At 52.3% G+C, this 26,476-nt stretch overlaps 1 protein-coding gene across 1 annotated transcript in view; it reads right to left on the bottom strand.

Annotated features, from left to right (window-relative positions):
• Nucleotides 1–26,476, bottom strand: part of Armc9 (armadillo repeat containing 9) — a 106,150-nt gene that overhangs the window by 1,278 nt on the left and 78,396 nt on the right. Inside the window, exons 19-23 of the mRNA XM_023722063.1 lie at nt 17,129–17,236; nt 11,712–11,827; nt 9,054–9,178; nt 6,494–6,590; nt 755–924 (exon numbers count right to left, since the gene is read on the bottom strand). Coding sequence (XP_023577831.1) covers nt 755–924; nt 6,494–6,590; nt 9,054–9,178; nt 11,712–11,827; nt 17,129–17,236 — 616 coding nt within the window. The remainder of the gene's footprint in view (nt 1–754; nt 925–6,493; nt 6,591–9,053; nt 9,179–11,711; nt 11,828–17,128; nt 17,237–26,476) is intronic.

The raw sequence follows: 26,476 nt of genomic DNA, 5'->3' as shown, positions 1-26,476 counted from the left end.
CTCTCTCTCTCTCTCTCTCTCTCTCTCTCTCTCTCTCTCTCTTTCTTTCTTTGAGATACTGTCTCCCTACGTAGTCTAGGCTGTTCTTAAACCTGTATCAATTGTCCTGCCTCAGCCTTCCAAACTCTAGGATCACAGATTTGCATGTGTGGAGGTGGTGGTGGGGCTGTCACCTGGCTGAGGCTGGGAAGGGACAGAGATGGCCCTGCAGAGATGGACCTGTTCGTGAACAAAGGTGGGAGAGAGGCCTGGGCCAGTGTGGGACCCTCGTACCCATCCTGGCCTTCCTGTGGGGAGGCACCTGCTTCTTTCTGACTTAGCAGCCATGTGGCCACAGCGACAGAGGCTGGGAAGGTCTGAGCACCAGGGTGAGCTTAGAGCTATAGGGACATTGCAGGCAGGAGAGCAAGGCTGGGAGGAGTTCCTTCCCGAGGGTCCCTCCCGGTCGGAGGGTCTCCCCCCACCAGCAGTGCTCAGCCAGAGGCCAAAAGTGTTTGCACAAGCAGGAAACATTCCCAAAAGAGAGGTCTCTGAGGCAAGGAAGCCACCCACTTGGTGGGCACACAGAGGGTGCATTTGTGAGGCTAAGGCAGGAGGATCTCTGTGAATTTCACTCTAGCGTGGGCTAGAGTGAGACCCTGATTCAGAACACCAATAAATTCTAAAAATAAATAATAGGGGTTTCCCAGGGCCAAAGGCCAGAACAAAGTGTCCTTCCCTGTGAGTGCTAGTGCCCAGGTCCCATTCAACTCACCCTGTAAGGTCCTGGTGGAGGGTGCGGTGGAGCTGGTGCGGCTGGCCTGCTGGGGGCCACAGGAGGAGAACTGGGGGGCCAGTGCCGATGCTTTCACCTTGGGCAGCGACTCCATGGTCTCTGGAGTGCGGGGCATCCGGGGATGGCAGGCGAAGGCTGAGGGAAATTCCCTAGGAAACACGGGCAGTACAGGGTCACTGGCTGGACATGTGGCACAGGGCACTCAGGCCCACAGTCAGCGGTGAAGAGCTTACAATGTAGACAGAAGCCAAGGGCAGTGGCACCTGGGTGGTGGGTATCCATCTTCATTTTATTTATTTTGAGACAGGGTCTTGCTATGTAACCCAGGCTGGCTTCAAACTCACAGTGATTCTCCTGCCTCAGCCTCTGAGTCCTGGGATCTCAGGATGCACAGCCAGGACTGCATACCCAGCAGAATAAAGGTCCCAAGGACACCCGGGTCCTGATCTCTGGAAAGTGTCACTAAGTCACTCTGTTCAACACAGGAGGATTAAGGCTGTGGGTGGACCCTCAGCTACTGGGGCCTTGGGGGACCCTGAGCCCTGGGGTAGGGCTGGGGGTTACAGGTTTCATGGACAAATGGGCCTGGGTCAACTGAACATGACTGGGCTTCTGTAAAGCCAATTCTCATGTACAGTGGGAATTAAGAGGGTCAGCACGAGGGCTGGGGCTTTCTAAGGACCTTGTCCCATGAGGCTTGACACAGGCACAGGGTCACAATGAGGTGGCGCTGGCTCCACAGCACTGTTGCTAGTTTGAGGGTGAGGCAGGGCTCCAGTCTAGAGCCAGGACAGCAGGATCAGGGGTCCCCAGGAAAGACCCATCCTGTCCTCACACAGCGACTCTGGCCCAGGCACTAAGGGGGGCTCTGCCCTACAGAAGGGGGTGACATTGTATATTGGTGCTGGCCAGTCATTTGCTGTGGGAGTCCCTTTCATCACTAAAAGGCACTTTCAGACGCAGCAGCCAAGGGCAGGTTCACTGAGGTGACACACTGACCCTCGGCCAGTTCTCCAAGGCTTACATCTCATTCACCAGGTGTATGAACCCAGAGTCCAGACTGTAGAGAATTAGCTGGGTGTGGTGGTGCATGCCTGCAATCCCAGCACTTGCTGTTAGGGTGATTTTGAGGTCACTTACTACCTGTCTGTGCCCGTGCTCCCAACAGGGTCCCTGAATACTCAGAGCCCAAGCTATGACTCAGGGTGTGGCTGCTACCCCGTGAGCTCAGGTTGGCAATGGTCACACCCCATGATGCTCCCAAACCATCCAGGGGGTCCACACTCATGGATGGCACTGGGTTTGTGGCTGTCCTGCCAGGACATAGAGCTGTGGCTGGCTGACACTCCTGGTGGAGGTGGCAGGGTATGTGGGTTACTGTGATGGCAGGTACTCTGCTGGTGTTTGAGGTCAGGGCCTTAGGTGCTCCCTGGCATGGCCTGGGGATGTGCTACCTTCTGCCTCTCAGAGGCGGGTGGCGGCAGAGTGCATCCCTCACGCTCCGCAGGTGCGTTTCTCCACTGAAAAGTGGCACAAGGCTGCCTCCTGGCCCTTGGCTAAAAAAGTGCCCAGGAATAGGGTTACAGATCTGAGACGGAAAACCTGTTCTCCAGCTGTGGATATTTTTGGTCAGATTTATTTCTATATTATTTTCTTTCTTTTTTTTTAAATATGTATTTGGTTATTACAGGGTCTCACTATGCAGCTCAGACTCACAGTGATCCTCCTGCTTTCAGCCTCCCCAGTGCTGGGATTACAGGCATGTGCCACCATGCCAGGACTTGGGGGGCGGGGCTGGTGTGGCATGTGGTGCTGGGGATCAAATAGAGATACCTGCGCTGGCCTAAGCTTGCCTAAGCAAGTGCTTTAGTCTGCTAAGCTATTTTGCAGGCCCCTCTTGTTTTCTTTGTATGTTGAGAATATATCATTAACAATTTTTTAAATAAAAACATCTTTTCGTAGTGCCAAGGATCAAATCTGGGGCCTCAAGCATACTAGGCAACACTCTCATGGAGCTACATCTTCAGCTGAAAACAGATCATTTTAACAATTAGGAAAATTGCTGGAGATGGTGCTTTATGCAGCAGGATACTGTTTCAAAAAGCAAGCAAGCAAACAAATAAAAACCTCCAAATAACAAATAAAACACAATTAGAAAAATCATACTGACACTGTCCAAAAGGTCTCCAGGTTCAAGTTAGGAAAAGACTAGCATAAAACTGACCCAGTTGAGGCAAGAAGTCTTTGAACCGAGTTCCAAAGGATGGAGATTAGAGTATAGCTTTTAATTAATTGACTCAGTACCTCCCAAGGGCTGGGGTTGCAGGTGTGGGCCACCACGTCTAACGTTATCACCCAATATTTGCCGGGCTGCACCTCCTGCGTCTGTGTGCACTTCCCCTGCGTAGTCTGCAGTCTCGGGTCCCTGCTGCTGTCTCTCAGCCTCTCCCAGCCTCTGGCTACAGTTCTCTGGGTCTTATCACAGTCCCTCGGTGCACCCTTGTGTGACATCACCTGGCTGCTGCATCTTGGCTTTGACCCTGGGTTCTGCTACTCTTTTGTTCACAGAGACAACACACATGTGCTGAGAAATGTGGCAGGCGCTGGGACCAAAGGTCACCCGGAGAAAATTCCTGCTCTTTGGACTTTCAAAGGTGGGGCTCTAGTAATGAGCTGAGTGCTTCACTGACACATTTCTTACCTGGATAAGAATCTACCAGCAAGGTCAAGGGAGGCTGTCCCTTTCTTACATTATTTGGTTCAAAACCTCTCTCTCTCTCTCTCTCTCTCTCTCTCTCTCTCTCTCTCTCTCTCTCTCTCTCTGACACAAGGTCTTGCTACACAATTCAGGCTGGCTTGGAACTCGCTGTGCAGGCCAAGGTGGCCTCGCCCTCGCAGCCACCCTGCTGCCCAGCCTCCCCAGTGCTGGGCTCGCAGGCCTGTGCCCCCTTGCCCTGCTTCCTATCATACCTTGGACTCACCAAGCCTCTAACCACATAGGAGCCAAGCGCTAACAGTAATCCCTCGCTCTGTGTTGCTTGGGAGGATCCCAAGTCATCCTTTAAACACTGCTGCCCCTCTGCCTGGGGAGGCAGCCCTGGCTGCTTCAGGGAAGGAGCGCTGGGGGCTGCGGTGGGAGTGGTGAGGAGATGGGGAGGGCAGGCCAGGGCCCCAAGGTGCACTCAGCCCGAGCCGTGAAAGGCCAGCAGGTTATGGGTGGGGATGGCTGGGGTGGCAGTGGCTTCTGATCCAGGGGGCACATGGCATTGGGTGGCGCTGGGCCTGGCAGGAACGGGTTTTGGTGGATATGTAGATTGGGAGGTCACTCATGTGCACCCTGCCCTGGCAGGATGTCAGCTGCACTGGGACACTGTCTCAGGGGTTTTGGCCACAGCAGTCTGCATGGAAGGCATAGTCAGAACACACAGGGTCCTGGTGCTGGGAAGCTCTCTCCTTCTGCCACATACCTTGCCTGGGCTGTGACATCCCAGGATGTGGCAGAATGAACACTGGGGCCCAACACCAGTCAGATCCTGGGGTCCTCTACCATGAGTGACAAAAATTCTTCTTGAGAAGGGTCTCACTAAGTTGCTCAGGTAGGACTTGGACTTGGACTTGGGCTCCTCCTGCCTCAGCCTCCCCAAGTGCTGCAATTACAGGAGTACATCTCCTGGCTGACTAATTGAACTCAGTATTTTTATTAACGTGAAGCAGAGTTTCTTGGTGTGTGATTTTCCGCTGAGGCCAGTGTCAGCGCTTGACCAGTTTAGTCTAGATTTCCTGAGTGGGAGGCTCAACCTGTGCTTGTAGAGCGGCCTCCAGTCTGGGGCAGGACTAGTGCTGCTTGGTGCATAGGACCCTGGCCCAGGATGGGACAGGAGGCCGCCTGAGGGGCCCGCACCTGTCCTAGGCCACATAGAGGGTCCAGGGCTGCAGGGGTGGCCAGGGACAACAGGGAGACCAAGTGACAGGGCAGTGTAAGCACTCAGCCGGCCGTGGGCCTGGGCCCTGTGCTGTCCACCCAGTGCCTCTCCCACCCTTTCCTGAAGACATGGGACAGCAAGCCGGAGGACTCTGAGACAGACGTTCCCACCAGTCACATGCGGCTGCTCTTTCCTCCCTTTCCTACACATTCATCAAACATGCAAGCTGACTGCCAGCGTGGGGACAGTGAAGGGCCCCATGTGGTGTCTTTGAGGACAGCAGGGACAGCCCTGGCCTGTGAAAGTCTCGGGAGGGGAGCTGCACTGTGCCATGACTGGCTGAGACCTGAGGGGCTGGGCAGCCTGGCATGAGGGGAGGGGAGGGCAGAGAAGCCCAGGCAGCTGCACAGGCAGTGTAGACAGCTGAGTTACATGGAAACTAATACACAGGGTCAGAGAGAGAGTTCAGTAGTGTAAATGCCTACCTGGCAAGCGCAAGGTCCCGCAAGGTCCCGAGTTTGACCCCCAGTACCAAACAAACAAACAAACAAAAACTAACACACGGGGCTGGTGAGATGGCTCAGTGGTCTAAAGCACCTACTTGAAACAAGCTTGGCAAAACACAGGGACTGCGGTTCGATCCCCAGCACCACATGCCAGCCAGCCCTGCCCCCTGGTGAGCTGAGCTGGCCACACACACTAAATAAATAAATAAATAAATATTTTTTTAAAAAAATGTAATAAATAAAAATAAATAAATAATTAAAAAAAACTAACACACAATAGTGGGTGTGGTGGCACATGCCTGTAGTTCCACCTCTTGGGAAGGGAGGCTGAGGCAGGAGGATTGCTGAGAGTTGCAGGCCAGCCTGGGCTGCAGTTCATCCACAGCCAGGCTGAGCTGCACATTGACACTCTGTTTCAAACCAAACCAAATGAAAAATTAATTCACAGTCAGAGAGGCACTGGGCTATCTAGGAAGTTGGTGAAATGCAGACAACAGAGCTGTGGGTGGAGGTGCATCTGAGGAAGGAAGGCCAGTCCTTGAGCTGCAAGTCTAGGGCCAGACCCTAGGGGATGAGTGGAAACTTGAGATTATGCTGTAATTGATACCAGCCAGCCCACTGAGTCCAGATATGCATCAGATACCTGGATGGGTGACAGGCTGTCTGGACCCATCCCTTCTCCAAATGTTCCTGTTTTAGAAGTCATAGATGGGGCCGGTTGATGATGTCACCCGCACGCTCGTGCTATGCACCCTGCTTCCCTACTGGATCAGTGTTAGCTACACCGCTCTACTTTCGATCTTACTGCTTGATTACAGTTCGACGTTGTGCCCACACTGCTGTATACATTACCCGAGCCACAGGCCTCAGTGGCTACCCATTCAGGAACCTGTCTCTCACGAGCTGTTCCTATTGGCCAGTACACCTTCCCTACTCTTACATCTGTCCTTTGGACTTCACTCTTCCGTTTCAGGGGATGTGAACGCAGCACACCCGACACTTAGCAGGCAGACAGTTATATCTCTCCTATACCAGTGGTGCACTCTTGGAATCCAGTGCTCAGGAGGCTGAGGCAGGATGACTGCCATGAATTCAAGGCTAGCCTAGGCTACATAGTGAGTTCAAGGCTGGCTTCCAGGGGCCAGGGAGATAGCTCAGTAGAATAAGTGCTTGCCTGGCAAGCACAGGGTCCTGAGTTCAATCCCCGGTGGGGGCTCCTGGAGACCTGGATGTACTGCAGTGGGGACCCAGGTGGTGGGGACTCAGGCCTTGTGATGCCTGTACCCTACCTGGTGGTCTCTCCGCTGCCTGGGTTCTGAGGTGGCTCCTTTGACCAGCTGGCTGTCTGCCATGGCTCTTCCTGTGGTTCTGCTGTGGTGTCCGCAGCTGCCGGGGAGGAGAAAACTCAGTGTGCTGGCCCGGCACGGGGAGGCGCAGGGAATGCATGGCCAGCAGGGCCACAACTGCCTCGCTGTACTGCTTGCACCTGGCAGCCAGGCTTATCTGGGCCTGGGCCCTGCATGTGACAGAGCCCCTCAGCACCCCTGTAGGGCCAGCGAGTGCCTGGGCAAGTGGGGTTCCACAGGCTGCTACCGAGCCTCCACCCTGCTCTTGTCCTGCGACCCTGGGGCCAGGCAACAGCGCCTGGGCTCCCCATCGGGGCTGCGACATGGCTGGGGAGGGGCCCTCCGGCAGGCACTGCTCCAGCTGAGGTGCATGTGCAGGGTGGCTGATGGAGGCCAGACAGAGGGGGTAGTGGAAGGATGGAGTCTGAACCAGCGATGTAGAAAGGCGTCCAAGGAGTAGAAACCTCAGGTCTTCCTTCTCAATGGGAGAACTCTGCCCATGCAGTTGCACAGCACTGTAGTACCAGTACTCTGGGAGGCTGAGGCGGGAGGTGGCAAATTCAATCCTCCCCTGGGCCACTTAGTGACTCTGTTAAGACTATCTCCGAATGACAAGTAAAAAGGGGCTGGAGATGTGGCTCACTGCAAAGGTCTTGGGATCAATCTAAGCATAAAAACAAGGACAGGATTTTTAAGGACTCAGGGTGCTGGCCTGAGCTGGAAGCCGGCCTGATGGGGCTGGGTGAGGGCAGTGAACATCCAGTCTCCAGCAGGGACAGAAGCAGGGTCGGGGGATGGTGTAAGGGGCCTGGGTCCTTGGGACCCTTGGGCTGCGGGCCCAGCACTCCCGGGGTGCACTGTGAGCTGGATTTGCCCACTCCAGGTGCAGCTGAGTAGCTGGGGGTTCTCTGGGCAGAGACCCTGGGCACTGGCCGTGACCGCCAAGGCACAACGCCCTGGCATGCACCCACGGGACCCATGCGAGGAATCATACTTTGCCAAGGCCCGGACTTTCTAAGGGCTCAAATCGATCATGCTTGGAAACAACATCAATGCTGTGACAACAGCCGTTGCCACCACTCAACTGTTTCTGTGCGTGGCAAGTTCAGGGGCCGCCCACAGGGAGCAGCAGCACAGCTCTCGGTAAAGAGGACAAGCAGGCCTGGGGCGCAGCTCAGGGGCACAGTGCTTGCCCGGCACATGCCAGGCCCTGGGTTCCACAGCCAGCTACACATGCACACACACACATGCACACACATGCAATACGCATGCACGCACACACATGTATTCACGCACACACAGAGCATGCGATCATATTTACAATCAGTACAAAGACCTGAATGATCCTGACCACCGAAGTGACCCTAGCAGTATGGCTGGCTTGATGGTCCTCTCCCATTTCCGAAGCATTTTGATCTCAATGGCATTTGGTCAAATGGGCGAAAGCTGTCAGACCGTTCAAGCCCTCCACCTGTCAGGGGAGTCTCAGGGGAGAGGAGGGAGCCTGTCACGTTGTGAAAGCAAATGAATATTTACAACTCACAAGACATGCAGAATAACCCAGGAGCAAAGCCTGCAGGACCTCTAGTGCCGCTCCCACCCCAAGCCCCAAATCCTTTTCCTGTCCTGGCTCTGAACCTGGCATGGGCTGGGCTCGGGCTCTGGTCCCCACAGCCCAGCCTCAGACGCCCCAGCTGGCATCTCAGCGCCTCCGCTCTCTTCCTACTGCAGTGGAAATTGGAGGCTTATCTGTCCTCCTCACCATCCTTCCAATTTCCTTTCAAAAATTGAAAACAAATACTTTGTACATTTCTGATTCAAAATACTTTCTGGAATCTGAAAAAACAACAAAAAAATCTTTATCCCCCATTGGACTCTGGCTAACTCAAGCTACGTGCGTCACAGCCCACACAGGTCCAGGGCTGCCTGCCCCCCGACATGTGTTCTAACCCTGGGCAGCCTTTGAAGCCATGCTGATCCCTTGGCACCAGAACTGAGGTACAGAGGCCCTGGCCCCGGAGCTGCTCTGCTGCATTGGGTTTGAAGCCGGGTGAGGTAGTGCAGGCCGACAGTCCCAGCACTCCAGGAGGCTGAGGCAGGAGGATTGTAAATTTGAATCCAGCTTGGGCAATTTAGCAAGACCCTGTCTCAAAATAAAAAATTAAAAAAGGGCTGGGGCTGGGGAGATAGCTCAGTAGAATAAGTCCCTGCCTGGCAAGCACAGGGTCCTGAGTTCAATCCCCAGTACTGAAAAAAAAAAAAAAGGCTGGGGATATAGTTCAATGCAAAGATCCTGGGTTCAATTCCCAGCATGGGGTGGGGTTGAGGCTTGAGCCCAGGACCTTTACAGTGAGTTATATCCCTAGCCACTTTTTAAAATTTGTCTTTTCAAGTTGTAAGTCAAGCGTCCCGGAAGTAGCTGGCCCAGAACCCTCCAGCTTCTGCCCCTGACTCTGGGTGTCTCCGGCTCACCCGACCCCACCGCAGGGGGGTGGCTTCTTACATGGCGAGGGCGGGGGGTGCTCATGGACCCCGGGTGTGGGCTCTGAGTAGCTGGCCCGCAGGGACCGTGGGGACCCGTGTCTGGCCTGTTGGGCATTCTGGGGAGAGGCGAGATGGTCTTCAAGCCTGCAGTAGAGTATGAAAAACAGTGAGAATTACACAGAGCTGAGACAGCCGACCGATGGCTGCTACCACGCAGCATCTCAAACCTGGGCCTGCACCCTCCTCCTAAACGGTTTTACTTATTGTTATCACTGTTATTATTGTTATCAGTGTCACTAGGGATTGACTCAGGACCTTCACACATCCCCAGGGCCCACTGCCCCTTTTCTGAGACAGTGTCTGGCTAAACTATTACGTTGTCCAGGCTGAGTTTGAACTTGTGATCCTCCCGCCTCAGCCTCCAGAGTGCAGGGATTCCTTGTACGTGTGGCGACCCCACCACTCCTGGCTGGGTGATGTCTAATACACAAGCTGGTCTCACAGCTCGGGGTGATGCAGGCCCAGGACACCTGCAGCCAACAGCTTCAGGCATAGGGCTTCAGGTCCTTGTCCTGGCAGAGGGAGTAGGGTGAGGGAGGAAGGAGTCCAGTCAGGGACCACACCATATGACTGGAAGCAGCAAGCACAAGACTGGGGGTGGTGTCTCTCTCTCTCTCTCTCTTTTTTTTTTTTTTCTGAGACAAGGCCTCACTATGAAGTCCAGGCTGGCTGCACACTTACTGTGACTCCTCCTGCCTCGGCTTGCCGAGTGCTGGGATCACAGGCATGCACTACCACATCTGACTCAAAAACATTTATTTACACTGCAGTGTTCCAGACTTAAGGCACTACAAGACAATGGAGCCCTCTGTCCCCAGTGAGGTAACAGGGTCCCCAAGGCAGTGATTGAGAGGGCCCTGCGGTGGGCTGGGCATTCAGCCCCACCTGAGAGCGCAGATGTAAACCAAAGGAATGGTGGTCAGCGCCAGAAGGTCCCTGCATGATCATGGGGGCATGGGGCAGGAAAGAGGCCTGCCCTGGGCTGCAGGAAGGCGGGGACCCCTAGAGCATGTGGGTGTTGGGGTGGAAGCAACAACAGAGAACCTGGAGGGAATAGGACCTGGGGTCCCCAGGAGAGGCCTGTGCTGGCCCTTAGGTTGCTGCCAACAGCAATGGGAATGAGGTGTCTGGGTGGCCGTGGGAGGGTGCTGGTCCTCGGGGGCCTCAGGCAGGGACCCCAGGTGGCCTGGGCCTGCGCCCCAGACCCAGGGCTGCGAATGGGGACCAAAGCAGCCAGGGTGGCAGCTGGCTGATGGCCTCAGGAAGGGACATGTGAGGTCACAGAGAGGCGACAGGTGGGCAGAGTTGGGCACAATGGCACCTGGGATCAGGAGGGCTGGGCCAAGGCCAGAGGGGGAGGGTTAGGAAACTGGGTTGAGAATATGCAGAATGACCCGCCATCCTGACCGCTGAACACAGCCACCTAACATTTGATATATTTTTGCCAAGTGGGGTGGCGCCGGCCTGTCATCTCAATGCTCTGGGAGGCTGAAGCAGGAGGATGCAGGTTAGAACCCAGCACTGGCAATTTAGTGAGAACCTATCTCAAAATAAAAAAAATAGGGAATTGGGGAGGTAGCTCACTAGAATAAGTGCTTGCCTGGCAAGCACAAGGTCCTGAGTTCAATCCCTGGTACCAAAAAAAAAAAAAAAAAAGTTGGGGGGGGGAATACAGCTCAGTATGGAGGTCCTGGGTTTGAGCCCTAGTACCAAACAAAAAAACATTTATTTTTTCAGTCTTTTAAAAATGCAAGTAGGCTCAGATGGGTAAATGCAGGCGCTGGGCCTGTCCTCTCCACAGGGGACTCTGCAGAGTCCTTTAGAGTACCCAGGTCAGGGCAGTAGCCAAGCCCATGGGGAAGAGTGAGCAGGCTCTGGGCTCCGCAGTAGCTTGCTTGTCCCAAGGGACAGGAGCAAGGCTGTGGCTCTGGGGCTGAATACGTGCAGAGTTGCTCACTGGCTTGTGTTCTGGTGCTGGGTGTGGGGCCCAGAGCTTCATGCCTGTCAGGCACCTTCTCCATTGGTCCCTGAGCCTTCCCCTTATCCCACAGAGGTGCCTCAATGATCTAAAAATAGATATGAAGTGTGTGTGTGTGTGTGTGTGTGTGTGTGTGCTGAAATGGGGTTTTGCTATGTATTCCAGGCTGGCCTTGAACTCACTGTGTGATGGCCCTGCAGAGGGTTTCAAACTTACAGAGACCCTCATGCCTCAGCCTCCTAGTGCTAGAACTACAGGCGGGCATCACCAGGCCTGACTGATCTGGAGTCTTAACTGTGTGGCTCACACCCCAACAGTGGGCCTGCGCTAAGGGAGGCTGCAGAGAAGACAAGCAGGAGTGCACCTGGGGGCCCCACCACACTTGGGGCCTCTCCTCGGAAGTGACCTGGGAGTCCTGCAACGGACCCACTTGTCCTCCTGGAAAAAGAAACCTGGAGACAGGGGAGGGGGTGAAGGTCCACCCACTTCCTTCCAAAAGTGCCCTGAAGATAAATCATAAAGAGGTAACTGTTTCCCAGCACCACTGTTTTATTTCACATTTTGTCACATGCACCTTACAGGGCAGCTAAGCAAAGCGAATTCCGGCAGGCAGACTCTTGACTCTTGTGCCCAACTTACACTGGGCACCCGGTCCTGTGGCCACTGGGGGTGACAGGCCTGCGCAGGGGCCCATCCCCACTCCGCTGCATGCTGGCCTGGCCCCTCCGCCGCGTCTTCCCCGTGTTGGTCATGATCTGGGGATGGAAGAGAACAGGCTGTGACACTGCTCCAGGACACAGCCAGGAGCATGCAGAGGTCTCCAAGAAGCGGCCTGCAGGGTGGACGCACGGGGCTGTCAGAGCATAGGACGCTGGGACATCCTTGGAGGTTTGCACATGGTGCTGTGCAGCAGTGTTAATTTTAAAACAAACCAAGTATTCTGTAGGGACTTAAAGTTCAACATATCAATACTTGATGAAAAATACCTGTTCCATATTATGCCTAAGATGTTTGATATGCAGACAGATAGTGAGGTTAAGCTTAACAGCCTAAGTTGTATGGTAATAACAATAAGCTTCTCTTCTGGAGGTTTAACAACCTAAGTGTGCAGACCAAAATTAGAGAAAAAGGAGGGCCGCAAGGAAAGCCAACGTTTTGGCCCTAGCCTTCTAAGGTCAATTAAGACTCAGGACATTTGAGAACTTGTACTGTAACGTCATGTAACTCAGTGGTGTCCCAAATTTTCTGATCAAGGAGATTATGGGGCCAAAGAGGAAAGTGATCGATGATGTAGAGTGTGCCTAAGGAGAGTCACATGGAGAGAAAACATTCTCTCAGGCTTTCACAGAGAGCACATTGGCCAAGCAATGGCTGTGACTCATCCACATGGCTGACACTGACAAAGGTCCTACAATCTGAGGTACAGGATCTCGGGATAAATCCTGAGGGGATTTGACTGACCTTATCAGACCCAAAAGCTACAACTCTTATTGCATAGGTCCTGCTTTACCTTGGTCTTAACCATCCAGCAGAAAAGTATAAAAACAAAGTATAAGAAGTAAAGCCATGGTGTTTTGTTGAGCTGTAGGGGACTCAGGTCAACAATTTCTGACACTGCCAGTCAAGCGGAAGACCCAATACTATTATGGGCTACTGGACTCTTTTAGAATATTTTGCTGAGTTTACACACCTATAATATTCAAATAACAGAACTTAACAAAAAAAGGGTATACAGATGAATGTCCATTTTGTATCTGTGCACTCAAAGAGGTTAGGATAGTTATATTCTCTTGATGAATAGAGTGATTTATTCTAATTGTGTTTGTAAATAGGATATCATGTCCACATCTTGTACAGCAATTAACCACTAGGAAGAATGTATGCAATGTGTTTATTATTGAAACTGTCCTACCAGTTTGATTTGAAATTGTCTCATTGCTATTTGTTTATCAATAAAATTATGGGAAAAAAAATAAAACAAGCCAAGCAGAGGAGATAAAAGGAAACTGGGGCCCGAAGCAGCTGAGTATAGCTCTGGAGCAAACCAGGCTTTTGATTTTAAATTTTTTTTTTTTTTTCAGACCTGGGGATTGAACTCAGGTCCTTGTGTTTGCCAGGCAAGCACTTATTCCACTGAGCCATCTCCCCGGCCCCTTTTTAAATTTTTTGATACAATTTAGTTCTCCATTTCCCTACCCTCTGTTTTATTTATCTTTTGTTTTTTTAAAATTTTTTTCCTCTCTCTTTTTTTTTTTTTTGGCGGAACCGGGGATTGAACTCAGGCTGTTGCGCTTGCCGGGGAAGTGCTTATTCCACTGAGCCATCTCTCCGGCCCCCATTTAAAATTTTTTTAAAAAATATTTTATTTATTTATTTGGTATAGGGTCTCCCTATGCAGTTCAGACTCACAGTGATCTTCCTGTTTCAGCCTCCCCAGTGCTGGAATTACAGGTGTGTGCCACCACATCCCATTTCGGTGGCACGCATGGCACACTCGGGTTCTGGGGCCACTGTGGCAGGGGGTACCAGGGATGGAACCCAGGTCCTTATGCTTGCCAGGTGGGTGCTTAGACCTCCAAGCTACTTCCCCAGCCCCACTTATTATAAAATTCTTATGGAGTAAAACTGAACAATCTGTCTAGTAGTAGAAAAATAAATAAGTAAAATGTGGCACAGTCAATTGACATATTATATGGCCATTTATCCTGATAAGTAAGTGGTTATGAGGAAAAAATATTTATTTAAAACATTAAATCAATACCAGGTAATAACAATGTACATAAACGGTCCTTTCAGTTACGTTAAAAATACACAAAAGACTGCAAAGAAATGAACCCTGACATTGGCTGAGTAGTTATCGGATAGCAGAACTAAGTAATTTTTTTTTCTTTGTTCCAAGTTTTCTGTAGCCTGAGTAGGGCTCTGTTCATGATTATGAAAAACTGTTGAAAGGCGAAATCACTGTAAAGCTGACAGAGCAGAAGGAGGCCTGTGGGGCGACCCCCGCCCTTGCCCTGCCAGGCCCCCCACAAGTGACTGACTACGCGACTTCTGCCTCACACTAAGTGCCAGCGTGGGCTGGAGATGGAGCTCTGTCCCCGCTCCTGGAAATAAAAGAAGGAAGGAAGACTGCAGCCTGTTCGGTGGTGGCACCTGTGCCACCATGGGCACGGGGTGACCGACTGCGGTTGCCTTTGCATTCCGCCCAACCTCCCTGGGTACCTTCAAGGTCTGGAGTTCCATTTTTGGACCCCCCCCATGACAACGGAACATAAGTTAATTTTTTTTTCTCTTCAAATTCTTGTTCCTTGAATATTTCTAGTCAACACACAGGAATTTCATGCTAACTTTCAAAGGGCTGCAATCCTCAGCATAAGGGGATAACAATGAGCCACACAAGGAAGCTGAGGCCTGCAGCTCCCTCGGCCTCACACACACCTGGTTAAACTACATCTCACTTCCTTTACTCTCAGCGGAAAACACTGCAAATGCCTCACACACATGGACAAAAGAATGTTTCTATGCTTAGGTTGGTAAAGCATTCCAAACTTGTCATAGATAGAGGTGTTCAAAAAATAGAAAGCTAGGCGTGGTGGTCTGTAATCTCCAGACTCAGGAGGCTGAGGCAGGAGGATCGCCACAAGCCAGCTCCAGATCAGCCTGGAGCACATCGTGAGACTCTCTCAAAAAACAAAAATAAATAATAATGTAGCTTCTAGCATAATGGGCCCAGTAAGTTTGTTGCGAAAGTGAACTGAGATGCACACAGGTGTGAGAAGCATCTTCTTGTGAGACACGCCATCACTGTTGTTAAAGGTTACACACACACACACACACACACACACACACACACACACACACACACACGGGGCTCTAGAAGGTGTCCCAGTCTCTGTGAGCAGCTGTATAACCTAGGACTTCTCTGTAGGAGGAGTTGAAGGGAAAGCTCCGAAAGCTGCTGCAGGACAGGCAGGCGTGAGCTGAGTCCCCTCTGTGTGTGCAGAAATCCCAGGGACACTCCCTGCACCCTGACCCTGCGGCGGTCCATGACGCAGCGCTGTCTCCCCGGCAGGTGTGGGCTGGCTGGTGAGCTCAGTAGGTACTGATTCCTGGGACTTGGGTCAGGGGCCTGGGGCCAGTGTAGACACTTGTAATCCACACCTTGTGGTCTGGGTCCAGCTTCAGCTCGTTGGATGTGATGGCCTGCTCTTGGGGACAGCTCTGCCATGTTCTGTCTTCCTTCGTGAGCTTCTGGAAGGTGGCAGCAATGCCTTCAGCTTTTCCATGGTCTTAAGCAAATGACTTGCATTTAAGAACTTTTCAAGTATAATGCTTCTGACCAGATATTTCAAAAAGCCACCATCTTCAGACTCACCTGGGGTAACCTGAAGGTCCCGGCACATCAGAATGGGGCCCTAAGTCCTGCTTTCTCATCTTCCCTGGGGAAGACAAACTTCTGCCTCTTTGGAACCTGTGACCCAAGGGCCGCAGGCTGGCGATCCCAGCCTGTGTGGTTGAGGTGGCCTCAGGGCGACAGGTGACCAACTGCATGTGCAACGCTGGAGTTATGCAATGCAGATGTCACTGCCTTCTAGTCAGGTACAGATGTTCCCAGGATGAACAATAACCCCTTGGGGACCTGGTGTTGGGGTACAACCGCTGCTTCCAAAAGCTAAATCCATGGCCTGGCCCTAGAACCTGCACTGTGGCCTTGGTGGGAGTCTGTCCTTGAGCCCCAAGCACAGTGACAAGGGTCTCCCCAGGGACAGAAGAGGTGCCCACGAAGGGGAGGTATGTGCAGACAGGCAGAGAACACACAAGCACGTTTCCTTCGAGCCTCCAAGGGAGCCCGGGGCCAACAACATCTTGCTTTTTCAGACTTGTGCCTCCAACAGAGTGAATTTTCTCGGTTTCAAACCCTGTTTTCTGCATTCTGTTACTCACACCATGAGGGTGAATGCGCATGGATGCCACCTCTACAGGGAACTCGATCTTAGCTTTTTGTTCTGTTTTGTTTGTTGTTTGAGACAGGGCCTCACTATGTTGCCTACATTGGCCTCCAACTCCTGTGGAGCCCAGGCTGGCCTTGAACTCCTGGCGATCCTCCTGCCTCAGCCTCCTGAGGCTAGGATCACAGGCACAGCCAGCACACCCAGCTCATACTCCATTCTCACCCCTCAGGTCTCCACCCAGTGGTCACTGACCAGTGAGATAAACACGCATGTGGGAAACTGTGCTGGCACTAAGGAGCTTGGCGGCCGTGAGTGTGGGTCATGGGGCCGGGTCACAGGTGCCGTGGTCTCCGCAGGTGTTTGCTTACTTTGCAAAGGAGCCCCACCTGTTGGTTCCTGGGCTCCCAGTCACCTGCTTGTGAAGTAGCAGGAGGTCTCCAGTCTGGCTGAATGGCACCCTACACTGACAGCCGCTCGTTCCCATGGAGACCGAGGCCTTCTCAGCTCAGGACCCCTCTGAACCACCCCCCTTCCCTCTTGTCCTGCTGTGCACAACCTGCAGGCTCCGGATGGCCCTAGGAGCCCTGCACACTTGTCTGTGGAGTTTGGGGATGACTGGGGGCCGACGGACCTGCCTGCACCCCTTCTGGTCTACCTCCCCGCCAAGCCTTTCCTTCCCCCTTAGCTGTGGGTCCCAGGCTGCATCCTCAGCCTCTCGATGCTTGGGCTTATGGCTGGGCCCACCCCGAAACACTGCTCTCTTCTGTTCCTGCCACACGGCTTCCTGGGGGGTCCCTGCTGGCCTTCAGCTGTCTTTCTGTCCTTTCCCGCGCCTCCTCCTTGTCCCATGCCTGAGGGGCCTTGGTGCCCGCTGTCCTGGGTCCCTGCTGTCTCTCTCATTCTCCACTTTGCCTCGCCACCCCCATCCACTGCCTTCTTAATCAGTGGCACAGGCGCTGCAGAAGCGAGATTGCACCACCGCCAGCTCCTCAGCCGTGCTGCTACCATCCGATTCAGGTCTCCAGGCCATTGTCTAGCAGCCACAGCCTGTTCCCAGGACATCTGTGAGACACAGCCCTATCCCGCCTACCGGGTGACACTCACCCCCAGGTACTCCGCGGTCAGCAGCTTCTCGCCCGAGAGCTCCCCAAGCTGTGGCTGAATCAGCTCGTCCTTGTCCAGGTCTGCTTCCATGGTGTCCTGGTCCTCCTGCTTCAAAGGGGACAGGATGAGGGAGGGGCCTGCCACCATCTGCCATGCCCCTCTGAGGGGCAGCACTGTGACCTGGGAGGCTATGGCCCTGTCCCACCTTCCTGCCCCTGCACAGCCAGGAAGCCAGGTTGGTATGATGACTCAACCAGCCTTCTCTCCTCCACAAGGCACCCAACCAGTGGCCACAGAGACTGAAGTACATGCACTGGCCCGAGGGACTGGGAGGCTGGGTGACAGGCTGTCCCTTTAGGCACTGTGTGATCAAAAAGGGAGAGGGTTGCGTCTGGGAAGATAGCTCAGTAGTCTAAGTGCCTGCCTGGCAAGCATAAGGACCCTAGTTTGATCCCTGATACCACATGCTGTGCTGGCCCACGCGCTGTGGCTGCCACTGAAACTGGGGGTGGTGGCGCACACCTGTAATCCCAGCTCTTGGGAGGCTGTAAACAGGTGGATCACTAAAAGTCCAATCTAGTAGTGAGACCCTGAACACCCTTCCCTAAAATACAGAAAAAAATCAGTTCAGCAAACAGAAGAGGAAGTGATGTTTCCTACTTTATCATCTGGAGCTAGTTTTATGCTGGTACCAAAACCAGATGAAGACAGAGTGCAAGACAGAAAACACAAACACCTCTCAGAGGCAAGGCACAAAGTCCTCCACAATTACAGAATCCAGTGACACAACAGAAGAATTACACACCAAGACTGAGTGGGTTTGTTCCTGTGAGGCAAGGCGGGTTCAGCATTTAACGCTTAAGCCAGGTTTTGGGGTGCAACATCTGTAATCCCAGCAATAGGGGAGGCCAAGGCAGGAGGAGTGCAGATTGGAGCCTGGCTGGGACAACTTAGCAGCTCTGTGTCCGAATTTTTAAAAAAAAAAGTTCCAAAGGGCTGGGATGCATGTCAGCGCAAAGGGCTTGAGTTCAATCTCCAGTACTGCAAACACGTTTTTTACAGAGATAAAAACTAATAAATACATAAAATGTAGTCACTGTAAGGCACACTGCTAACTAGTATAAGGGCAGAAAACCAGTATCACACATGGACTTAAAAAAAAAAAAAAATAACACAGGTGAAACACCTCAGTATCCAAAATGACAAGAAACAGTCACGAGAACAAGAATGGGCATAGTTGATAAGAAGCACTCATAGACGAGCCAGGCAGACGTTATGCTTAGCTAAGACTGAGAGCTACTTGGCCCCAGGTCAGCCTAGGGCCTTTGCTGGCAGTCTGCACCACTTCTCTGGGGACCAGCAGTTGAGAGGCCACCCCAGCTGCGATGCTGCGCAGGAGCTGCCTCTGGAGCACTTGCTGGGGTGCATGCTCATTATAGAGCTGGTTTTTTTAGGAACCAGGGATTGAACTCAGGCCCTTGTGCTTGCCAGAGAAGCGCTTATTTCACTGAGCCATCTCCCTGGCCCCATTATGGAGCTGTTGAGGGCCGCACGTCTCTATGAAGCTTCCCTGAGCATGGACGCCTTTTATTGAACTGGTTCTCCTGGGTAGGGAACAGGCCCAGAGAAGCGACCAGCCCACTGCTGACAGCCCAGCAGACCAGCCTTCAAACATGGCAACCTCCCAGGTGCCAGGGCTCCCCAACACTGGCCTGTCCAGTCTCCTGGGCACCTGGGCTCCCTGGCACCTGCTGTGACTGCCTGACAGGGCGCAGGGAGACAAGGGCCCCTCCATCCTGTCCCTTGCTCTGGCCTAATCACAAATGGAGAATCCACTCCTGTCCCAGCCAGACTCAGGGCCCTGGGTACTGCTGCGAGCTATGTTCCCGTCTCAGGCTTCCTAGTGAGGGTGGCTGCCAGGTGTTAGCAGCCCCACGTCCTGAAATCCCACTCAGAGTTCCCCAAGGGTAATGCTAGCCCGGGGTCAGCGCTGGGCATGCATGCAAGACCCCCACCACCCTTGGCCGGGAGTCCGGTTGACTAAAATAGCAACATCACTGCGATCTCAGCTGTGTGAGCAAAGCGCTACTCCTTGGGAACCGGGCGGGGTGAGCAGCAGAGGGCAAGCATGGCTAGGGTTTCAGGGTCCCCGGGGAACCGGCCTCCAAGGTCCTGGCTGGAAACAGGCATGTGAATCACAGGTCCGCCCAGGTATTGGTGGCAGGCCACTTCCCCGCCAGGAGGGAACAAGAGCCTTGGAGAACACAACAAATCCCACATTCCACCTGGAGAGGTGGAGGTGGCAGCTGGCCCCGCAAGGTATTTCTTCCCCTACAGTGAGAACATATGCAGAAGCCTTTCACTTGCAAGTCACCCTATAGGTCCTGAAGATGGCTGGACCAAGCAGCTGGCAAGAGATGCACTTAGATACCTATTTACTCTTTTTTTTTTTTCCTTTTTTCCAGAACTGGGGATTGAACTCAGGCCCTTGCACTTGCAAAGGAAGTGCTTATTCTACGGAGCCATCTCCCCAGCCACCTTCAATCTTGTTTTTTAATTAAAAAGTTAAAGCGTGTGTGTGTGTGTGTGTGTGTGTGTGTGTGTGTGTGTGTGTTATTGGGAATTGAACTCGGGACTTTGTGCTTGCCACGCAGGTGCTTGGTGCTTATACCTTTGAGCTATATCCCCAGCAGCTTTTTTTTTTTTTTTAATTAGAAGTACTCATCAAGCATAGTGGCACACTCCTGTAATCCCAGCATTCGTGAGGCTGAGACAGGAGGATTGCAGAGCTCAGGGCCAGCCTGGAATACATAGCAAGACCTGGTCTCAAAAATACCAAACCAACCAAACAAAACGAAGCCAGAGGACCGGGGAGATGGCTCAATGGAATAAGCACTTCCCTGGCAAGCACAAGGGCCTCAGTTCAATCCTTGTTTCCGCCAAACAAAACCCCCCAAAAACCAAAAACCGAAGCCAGAGTCCCTTGTAGTCCCCTGGATTGCAGCACTTGAGGAGCAGGAGCACAGGCAGGGCCTGGGGAGGCCAGAGGGCCCTGAGGGGCCATGGGGTTAGAGGCACAGAGCCTGCAGGGAGTCATGCTTGCTAAGTGGGCACTTGTTCTGCTTTCAGGGCTGGTGCCGTGTGGACCCAGCAGAAGAACATGCAAACTCTCTGAAAGGAGCAAATCTAGAGAGCCAGGAGGGCCCTGGAGGTGCTGGCTGGGGGGCTCTGTGGCGTAGGGTGACACCAGAAGTGCCGCATGGACCAGCCACCAAATGGACCCGATGCCCGAGGAGCTCCTGTGTGTGGCTCATGAATGCCCAAAGAAACCAACTGGCATTTCACAGTCTACTCTGTAAGGTAAAAGGCGAACGAGGAAATGCTCAGCAAATAAATGCCTTGTTAGGGTGCGTCTGAAATACCATTGTTGGCGGAATTTTACTAAAATTACTGGCCTTTATGTGCTTGGCAGGGTGCATCAGGTTACTTACGAGAGTTCAGGGATAACTGATTACTCAGGAATTGAGCATGGCTCATAAAAGGCACTTGAGCCGAGACGAATGTCCACGTTCCCATACGAAGCTTCCCCGCGATCCTGTGACACTGCACCACTCTTAACTGGACGCTTTCGATACATAATACTCTGGGCCAAGCAGCTTCCAAGCAACTGGCCTGAAAACAAAACTAAGGTTGGCCACTCAATGCATTTGAAAACTCAGATCCTCAAAGATACAGGGCAGAGAGTGGGACGCATTTATGTGGCTTCACAAGTGACAGACAAGTGAAAGTATCCAGTGTGCTGGCCACTTGGAATAATTATAAGACTTCTAGGAGCAGTCTAAACCTGAGACAGCCTCTCAGAACACGGAAACGTAAACCTTACTCTTTGTGAAAATACAGAAACCCTGTGCATGGGGGAGCCAGGGTGGCCCGAGGTGAACAGCTGGGCAGTGGGCTCCACGCTCTCTCCGTGGTGGCCCCTGGCCATGCCCTGGTTGTGTTGGCTGTGCTCCTGCCGAGCCAGGGGCTGCAGGGGGCTCCCGTCTGTGCGGGCTGCTTTCCCCCATCACCTCCTTTGCTTGGCAAGGGCACCAGGCTCACAGCAGCTGGCCTAAGAGCCGGGTCCTCCTACGACTGCACGCACACTGCAAGCCAGAGCACTAGCCCTTCCTCCCCACTCCTCCTAATCTACTGCTCTGGCTGCTCAATTTGCTTGTTTAAGCTTTTCCTAAAGTCTAAACAAACAGCAGGAAAGATGGAGATTATGAAGTGTGGTGGCACACGCCTGGAATCCTAGCCCTTGGGAGGCTGAGGCAAGAGGATCACTGAAAGTTTGAGGCCAGTTTGAGCTAAGCAGCAAAACCCTCTCTCTGGAAGGGGGGGGCAAAAAAAAAAAAAAAAAAAGATGATGGCAAGTTGCCCTGGGAAACGCGGGGTTTAGCAGCATATTTATTTTATTTATGTATGTGGTACAGGGTCTTACTATGCAGCTCAGACGCCTAGTGATTCTCCTGTTTTCAGCCTCCCCAGTGCTGGGATTACAGGTGTGTGCCACCATGACTGGATTTATCAGCATGTTTAATTCACAGAATCAGAGGTGATTTGCAGGCCCTAAGGGACCTGAGTGAAGGTGGTTGAGGGTCCTGTGGGGTCTAGGAGGGGAAGCTGGCTCTGGAGCAGCTCCATGCACAGCACAAGGTGGGATGAGAACTGAGGGTCAGAGGACAACAGGCCCTGGGGACCAGGACGGGAGAAACCATTGCCCTGGGCTGGCAACAAGGCCCCTCACAGGAAGGGATGTCCTCACATCTGAGCAGGAAGGCCAGAAAGAAAGAAAAGCTATTCTTCAGCCAGGCTGGTGGTGCAGCTGTAATCCCAGCTCTCTGAGAGGGCAGGAGGAGGCCAATTTTAAGCCCTGCCTAGGCAAATTAGTGACTTAGTGAGACCCTGTCTGAAAATAAAATTAAACCAAAGGACTAGGGATGTACTTAGTGCACAGGCCCTGACTTCAGTCTCCAGTACTGCAACAAAACAATTCTCCAATAAACCATGTAAGCTGTGAGGTTCTGAAACAATGTTTGATGAGCCTCAACATTCTAATAGAAACAAACCAAACCAAACCTAACCACGAAAAACTCCACAATGGTTGCTAATGGAAGTCACTGCAGGGCCAGCCAACCTTCAATTCATGGAGGGCACTCAGCTCTTTTCTTGGGTCTTGCCACCCTGGTTCTGAGCCAGGGCACAGGCCTGGGCTCTTCCAGTTCTAGTCTGGCTCCCAGCGCACCTCAGCTGGTGTTGCGCTGGGAAGAGGTCGGACACAACTCCGCACCGAGTCCGTGGGCACTTAGCACGTGCTGGGGCCCACTCACCGCACCATGAGACCTGCCAATGAGGCCACTGAGGCTGAGGGAGCCCAGCCCGCCTGTCCGGGGCCACACAGGTGACAGCTGGGTGCAGGACTTGGCCAGGCAGCCGGGACACTACCCCCTCCTGCTGTTTGGATGCAGGGCCATGGATGCAGCACAGCAAGAGCCAAGCAAGTGGCTGTCCTTCTCTAGGGTCCTAAGCCCAGCGAGTCCCCCATGCCCACCCTGCCTGCTCCCCAGGGATGGATGCCATGTGATCAAAGGCACACAGGACACAGAGAAGAGTGCAGCCTGAGAGCCAGTGCATGGCCAAGTGGCCATCAGGGACCAAGGCAGCTCTTCAGCTGTGCAGCTGCAGAAGACAAGGAGCAGGCACCATCCAGCAAGATGGAGTGAAGGAAGCCAATGTGGGCCGAGTCCCTTGCGGGCCGATGGCATTTCCATCAGGATTACGTATGAAGAAACCCAGCTGCGCTGTAAGGGGAAATACAAAGGCCGATGGGCCTCACTGAGCAGGCCCTGACTGCCATGGAGGGCAACTTCAGATTTTGCTGCGTGGGAGAAGAGACACATGGAGAAAGCCAGTGGGAAGGCCTGCCTCGTGGGAGAGCAGACTGGCTGGATCCAGTCAAGGTGAAAGGGCACACAGCTTCCACCAGTGACCTGATTCCATGTGTGAGCTACAGAAAAGCACGTGCATGCACACAGGTGTTCGTGCATGTGCTAGTACAGGAAACATGGAAGAAACAGGGAAGGAGGAAGGCGTGGTTTATATTTGCAGTGGAATACGACCTAGCAGCAATGGATGGACTGGGCAGTGCCTATTGACATGAACAAAGCTGTAATACACAATGTTGAATGAAAAAAGGTGATAGATGATTCATATACTTTTTTTTTTTTTTTTGCAGAACTGGGGATTGAACTCAGGCCCTTGCGCTTGCCAGGGAAGTGCTTATTCCACTGAGCCATCTCCCTGGCCCCTAGATGATTCATATACTAATAAATCATATATGTAAAATTAAGAGCCACAGAACAAAACCTCGGGTTGTGGTTCTGTGGTGATGTACCCACAAAACAAAGAAGCAAGCAAACTGTAAGCAACAGTGCACATTGCTCATGGAAACATAGAGGTATGACAAAAGAACAGACTGGGGGCTGGAGAGAGAGCTCAGTGGAATAAGTGCTTGCTTGGCAAGCGCAAGGTCCTGAGTTCAATCCCTGGTACCACCAAAAAATAAATAAAAAAAAAAAAAACCAGACTCTTAAGCCAGGCACAGTGGTGCACATCTGTGGTCCCAGCACTCGGGGGCTGAGGCAGGAGGATCACCCTAGGTTTGACCCCAGCCTGGGCTATGCAGAGTTCAAGGCCAGCCTGAGGTACACAGTGAAATACTGTTTCAAAACAACAGAATCCTTGGAATGTATACAGGACTTCAGGACAGTGGCCATGGCCACCCATTATCTTAGGTTCTGCAAGTCCTGGAACGTCTGACATGTACTGAGTTACAGATGAAGAGGTCGTGTCCATCCCAAGGACTCTGAGGAGACGGCCTGATGGCCACGTGCACAGCAGCTGGGGAAGGGAAGGCTGGAAGCCAGGCCAGGATGCAGAGCAGAGAAGGAATTGAAAGGGATCAGGCGGGGAGTCACTGAACCCCTCACCATCTGGAAGAGGACAGCACGACAGAGCTGTGACAGCTGGGTGGCTCGTGACCTGGCTCAGGGCTGAAGAGCAGATGCCTGTGGTGGGTTCCATCCTCCGGCCTAACACAGGGCCAGGGCTGACACAGCTGAGCAGCACTCTGTTCCCTGGAGTCACTCAGAGAAACCCAGCCTGTGTGGGGTAACCACTCTCCGTCAGGGGGTCCCCAAGGCCACAGGCTGCCTGGTGTCCGGGCATGAGGCTCAGGTCAAGTCCCAGGGATTCCAGAGCCCTCCTAGTGGCTTTCCCTCCTCTCAGAATAAAAATGGAGGTATCACCCATCGCAGGATGGGTGGCTGATTTACAACCCTTCTCTCAGCCAGCAGGGAGGCCTGGCCTCTCTTTCAAGGCCTTTGCTTGTTCCTGCTTCTGACCTTCCAGCCTGTGTCTCCCTTGGACCTGGTGGTCTCTAACACTACACAGAAAGCCCAGGTTGGGGACTGGAGAAAAGAGGACACTGGCATCCAGCTGAAAGAGCAAAGCAAAAAGTTATTAAAATATAATGAAGAGGGGCCAGGGAGATGGCTCAGTGGAATAAGCGCTTCCCTGGCCCCTCTTCATTATATTTTAATAACTAGTTTGAGCTAAGCAGCAAAACCCTCTCTCTGGAAGGGGGGGGCAAAAAAAAAAAAAAAAAAAAAAAAAAAAAAAGAGGAGGGGCCAGGGTGATGGCTCAGTGGAATAAGCACTTCCCTGGCAAGCGCAAGGGCCTGAATTCAATCCCGGTTCCACCAAAAAAAATAAATAAATAAACTAAAATACTATGAAGGGGGCTGGTGAGATGGCTCAGTGGTCTAAAGCACCTACTTAGAACAAGCTTAGCAAATCAGAGGGACCACGGTTCAATCCCCCAGGGCTGAGCTGGCCACACACACACACAAATAAATAAAAAATTAAAAAAATAAAAAAAAAATACTATGAAGAAAGTCACAGGGGATCTGTTAGGTAATATTCTAAAAGGGGTGTAATTGGATTTCTAGGAGGAGGGGAAAGGGTAGGAAAAACACTGCAGTCAGTAATGCTGGAACACACTCACATTAGGCAAAAAACTCGGAGAGGCCCAAGAAGTTCCGTGGATGCAGCACACACAGAAAACATCCACACACTGAACTGTTGAGAGCAAAAGATGAAGAGAAAATGGGTGCCTGCCACGGGTGGGGGACTGGTGTGGGTGCTGGGGTGACTGCTCCCCATGGGCAGTGGCAGCCGCGAGAGCCCGCAGGGACACTCTTGGTGCTGGAGAAGTCTTTAAACACATATCCATGCTTAAACAGGGAAGGTGAACGAAAAGCCAATTTCAGTGCTTAAAAGACTGACAGAATCTGCTGAGAGACCCCTATTAAACATGGGTGGAGAGTCACAGATGCACATGTAAATGTATGTGTGCTCTTTCCCCTCATTTCTTTACAAGACTGCAACTATTTATAACAGTGAGCGAATAAAAACCATAGAGGCATATTATGGTAGAAATAGTACAAAAGAGGAACAGAAACAGAAACAGAACAGGTACAGTTTTCTCTCTCTCCCTCTTTCTCTCCCTCTCCTTCTCTCCTTTTCTTCATTCTTCCTTTCAAGGACAGGGTCTTACTATGTAGTCCAGACTGGCCTCCACCCCTGGCAATCCTCAGGCCTAAGCCCCCAGAGCACATATCACCACACCCAGCTTTGGTATAATTTTCAAATATTTTGGGGCCAGGGAGATGGCTCAGTAGGATAAGTGCTTGACTGGCAAATACAAGGATCTGAGTTCAATCCCTGGTTCCACCAAAAACAAACAAACAAACAAAAACAACAACAACAACAAAAAAACCCAACAAATATTTTACCAGCAATAAAGCAGTATTAACTTTTTGTTGTTGTTTTGTCTTTTTGCAGAACCGGTGATTGAACTCAGGCCCTTGCGCTTGCCAGGGAAGCGCTTATTCCACTGAGCCATCTCGCTGGCCCCGCCAAAAGCAGTATTGACTTGAACTAGATTGCATAAGTAAAAAATACATATAGCAATCCCTAAAAGCAATTCTTAGAAGATTGAAATACGAGGCTGGGGAGATGGCTTGTTGGTCTAAGTACCCACCTAGTAAGTACAAAGACCCTGGTTTGATCCCCAGGACCGCGTGCTGTGCTGGCCACCGTAACTGGGTGTGGTGGTGCACACCTGTAATCCCAGAGCTGGGGAGGCTGAGGCAGGAGGATCACTATGAGTCTGAGCTGCATAGCGAGACCTTGTACCAGATAAATAAATAAATAAATAATTTAATTAAATAATTGTCTTTTTAA

This window comes from Octodon degus, unplaced genomic scaffold (genome assembly GCF_000260255.1).
Source record: "Octodon degus isolate 3935 unplaced genomic scaffold, OctDeg1.0 scaffold00089, whole genome shotgun sequence".
In the NCBI taxonomy this organism is placed as follows: Eukaryota; Metazoa; Chordata; class Mammalia; order Rodentia; family Octodontidae; genus Octodon; species Octodon degus.
This window is presented reverse-complemented; position numbering and strand designations above follow the sequence as displayed.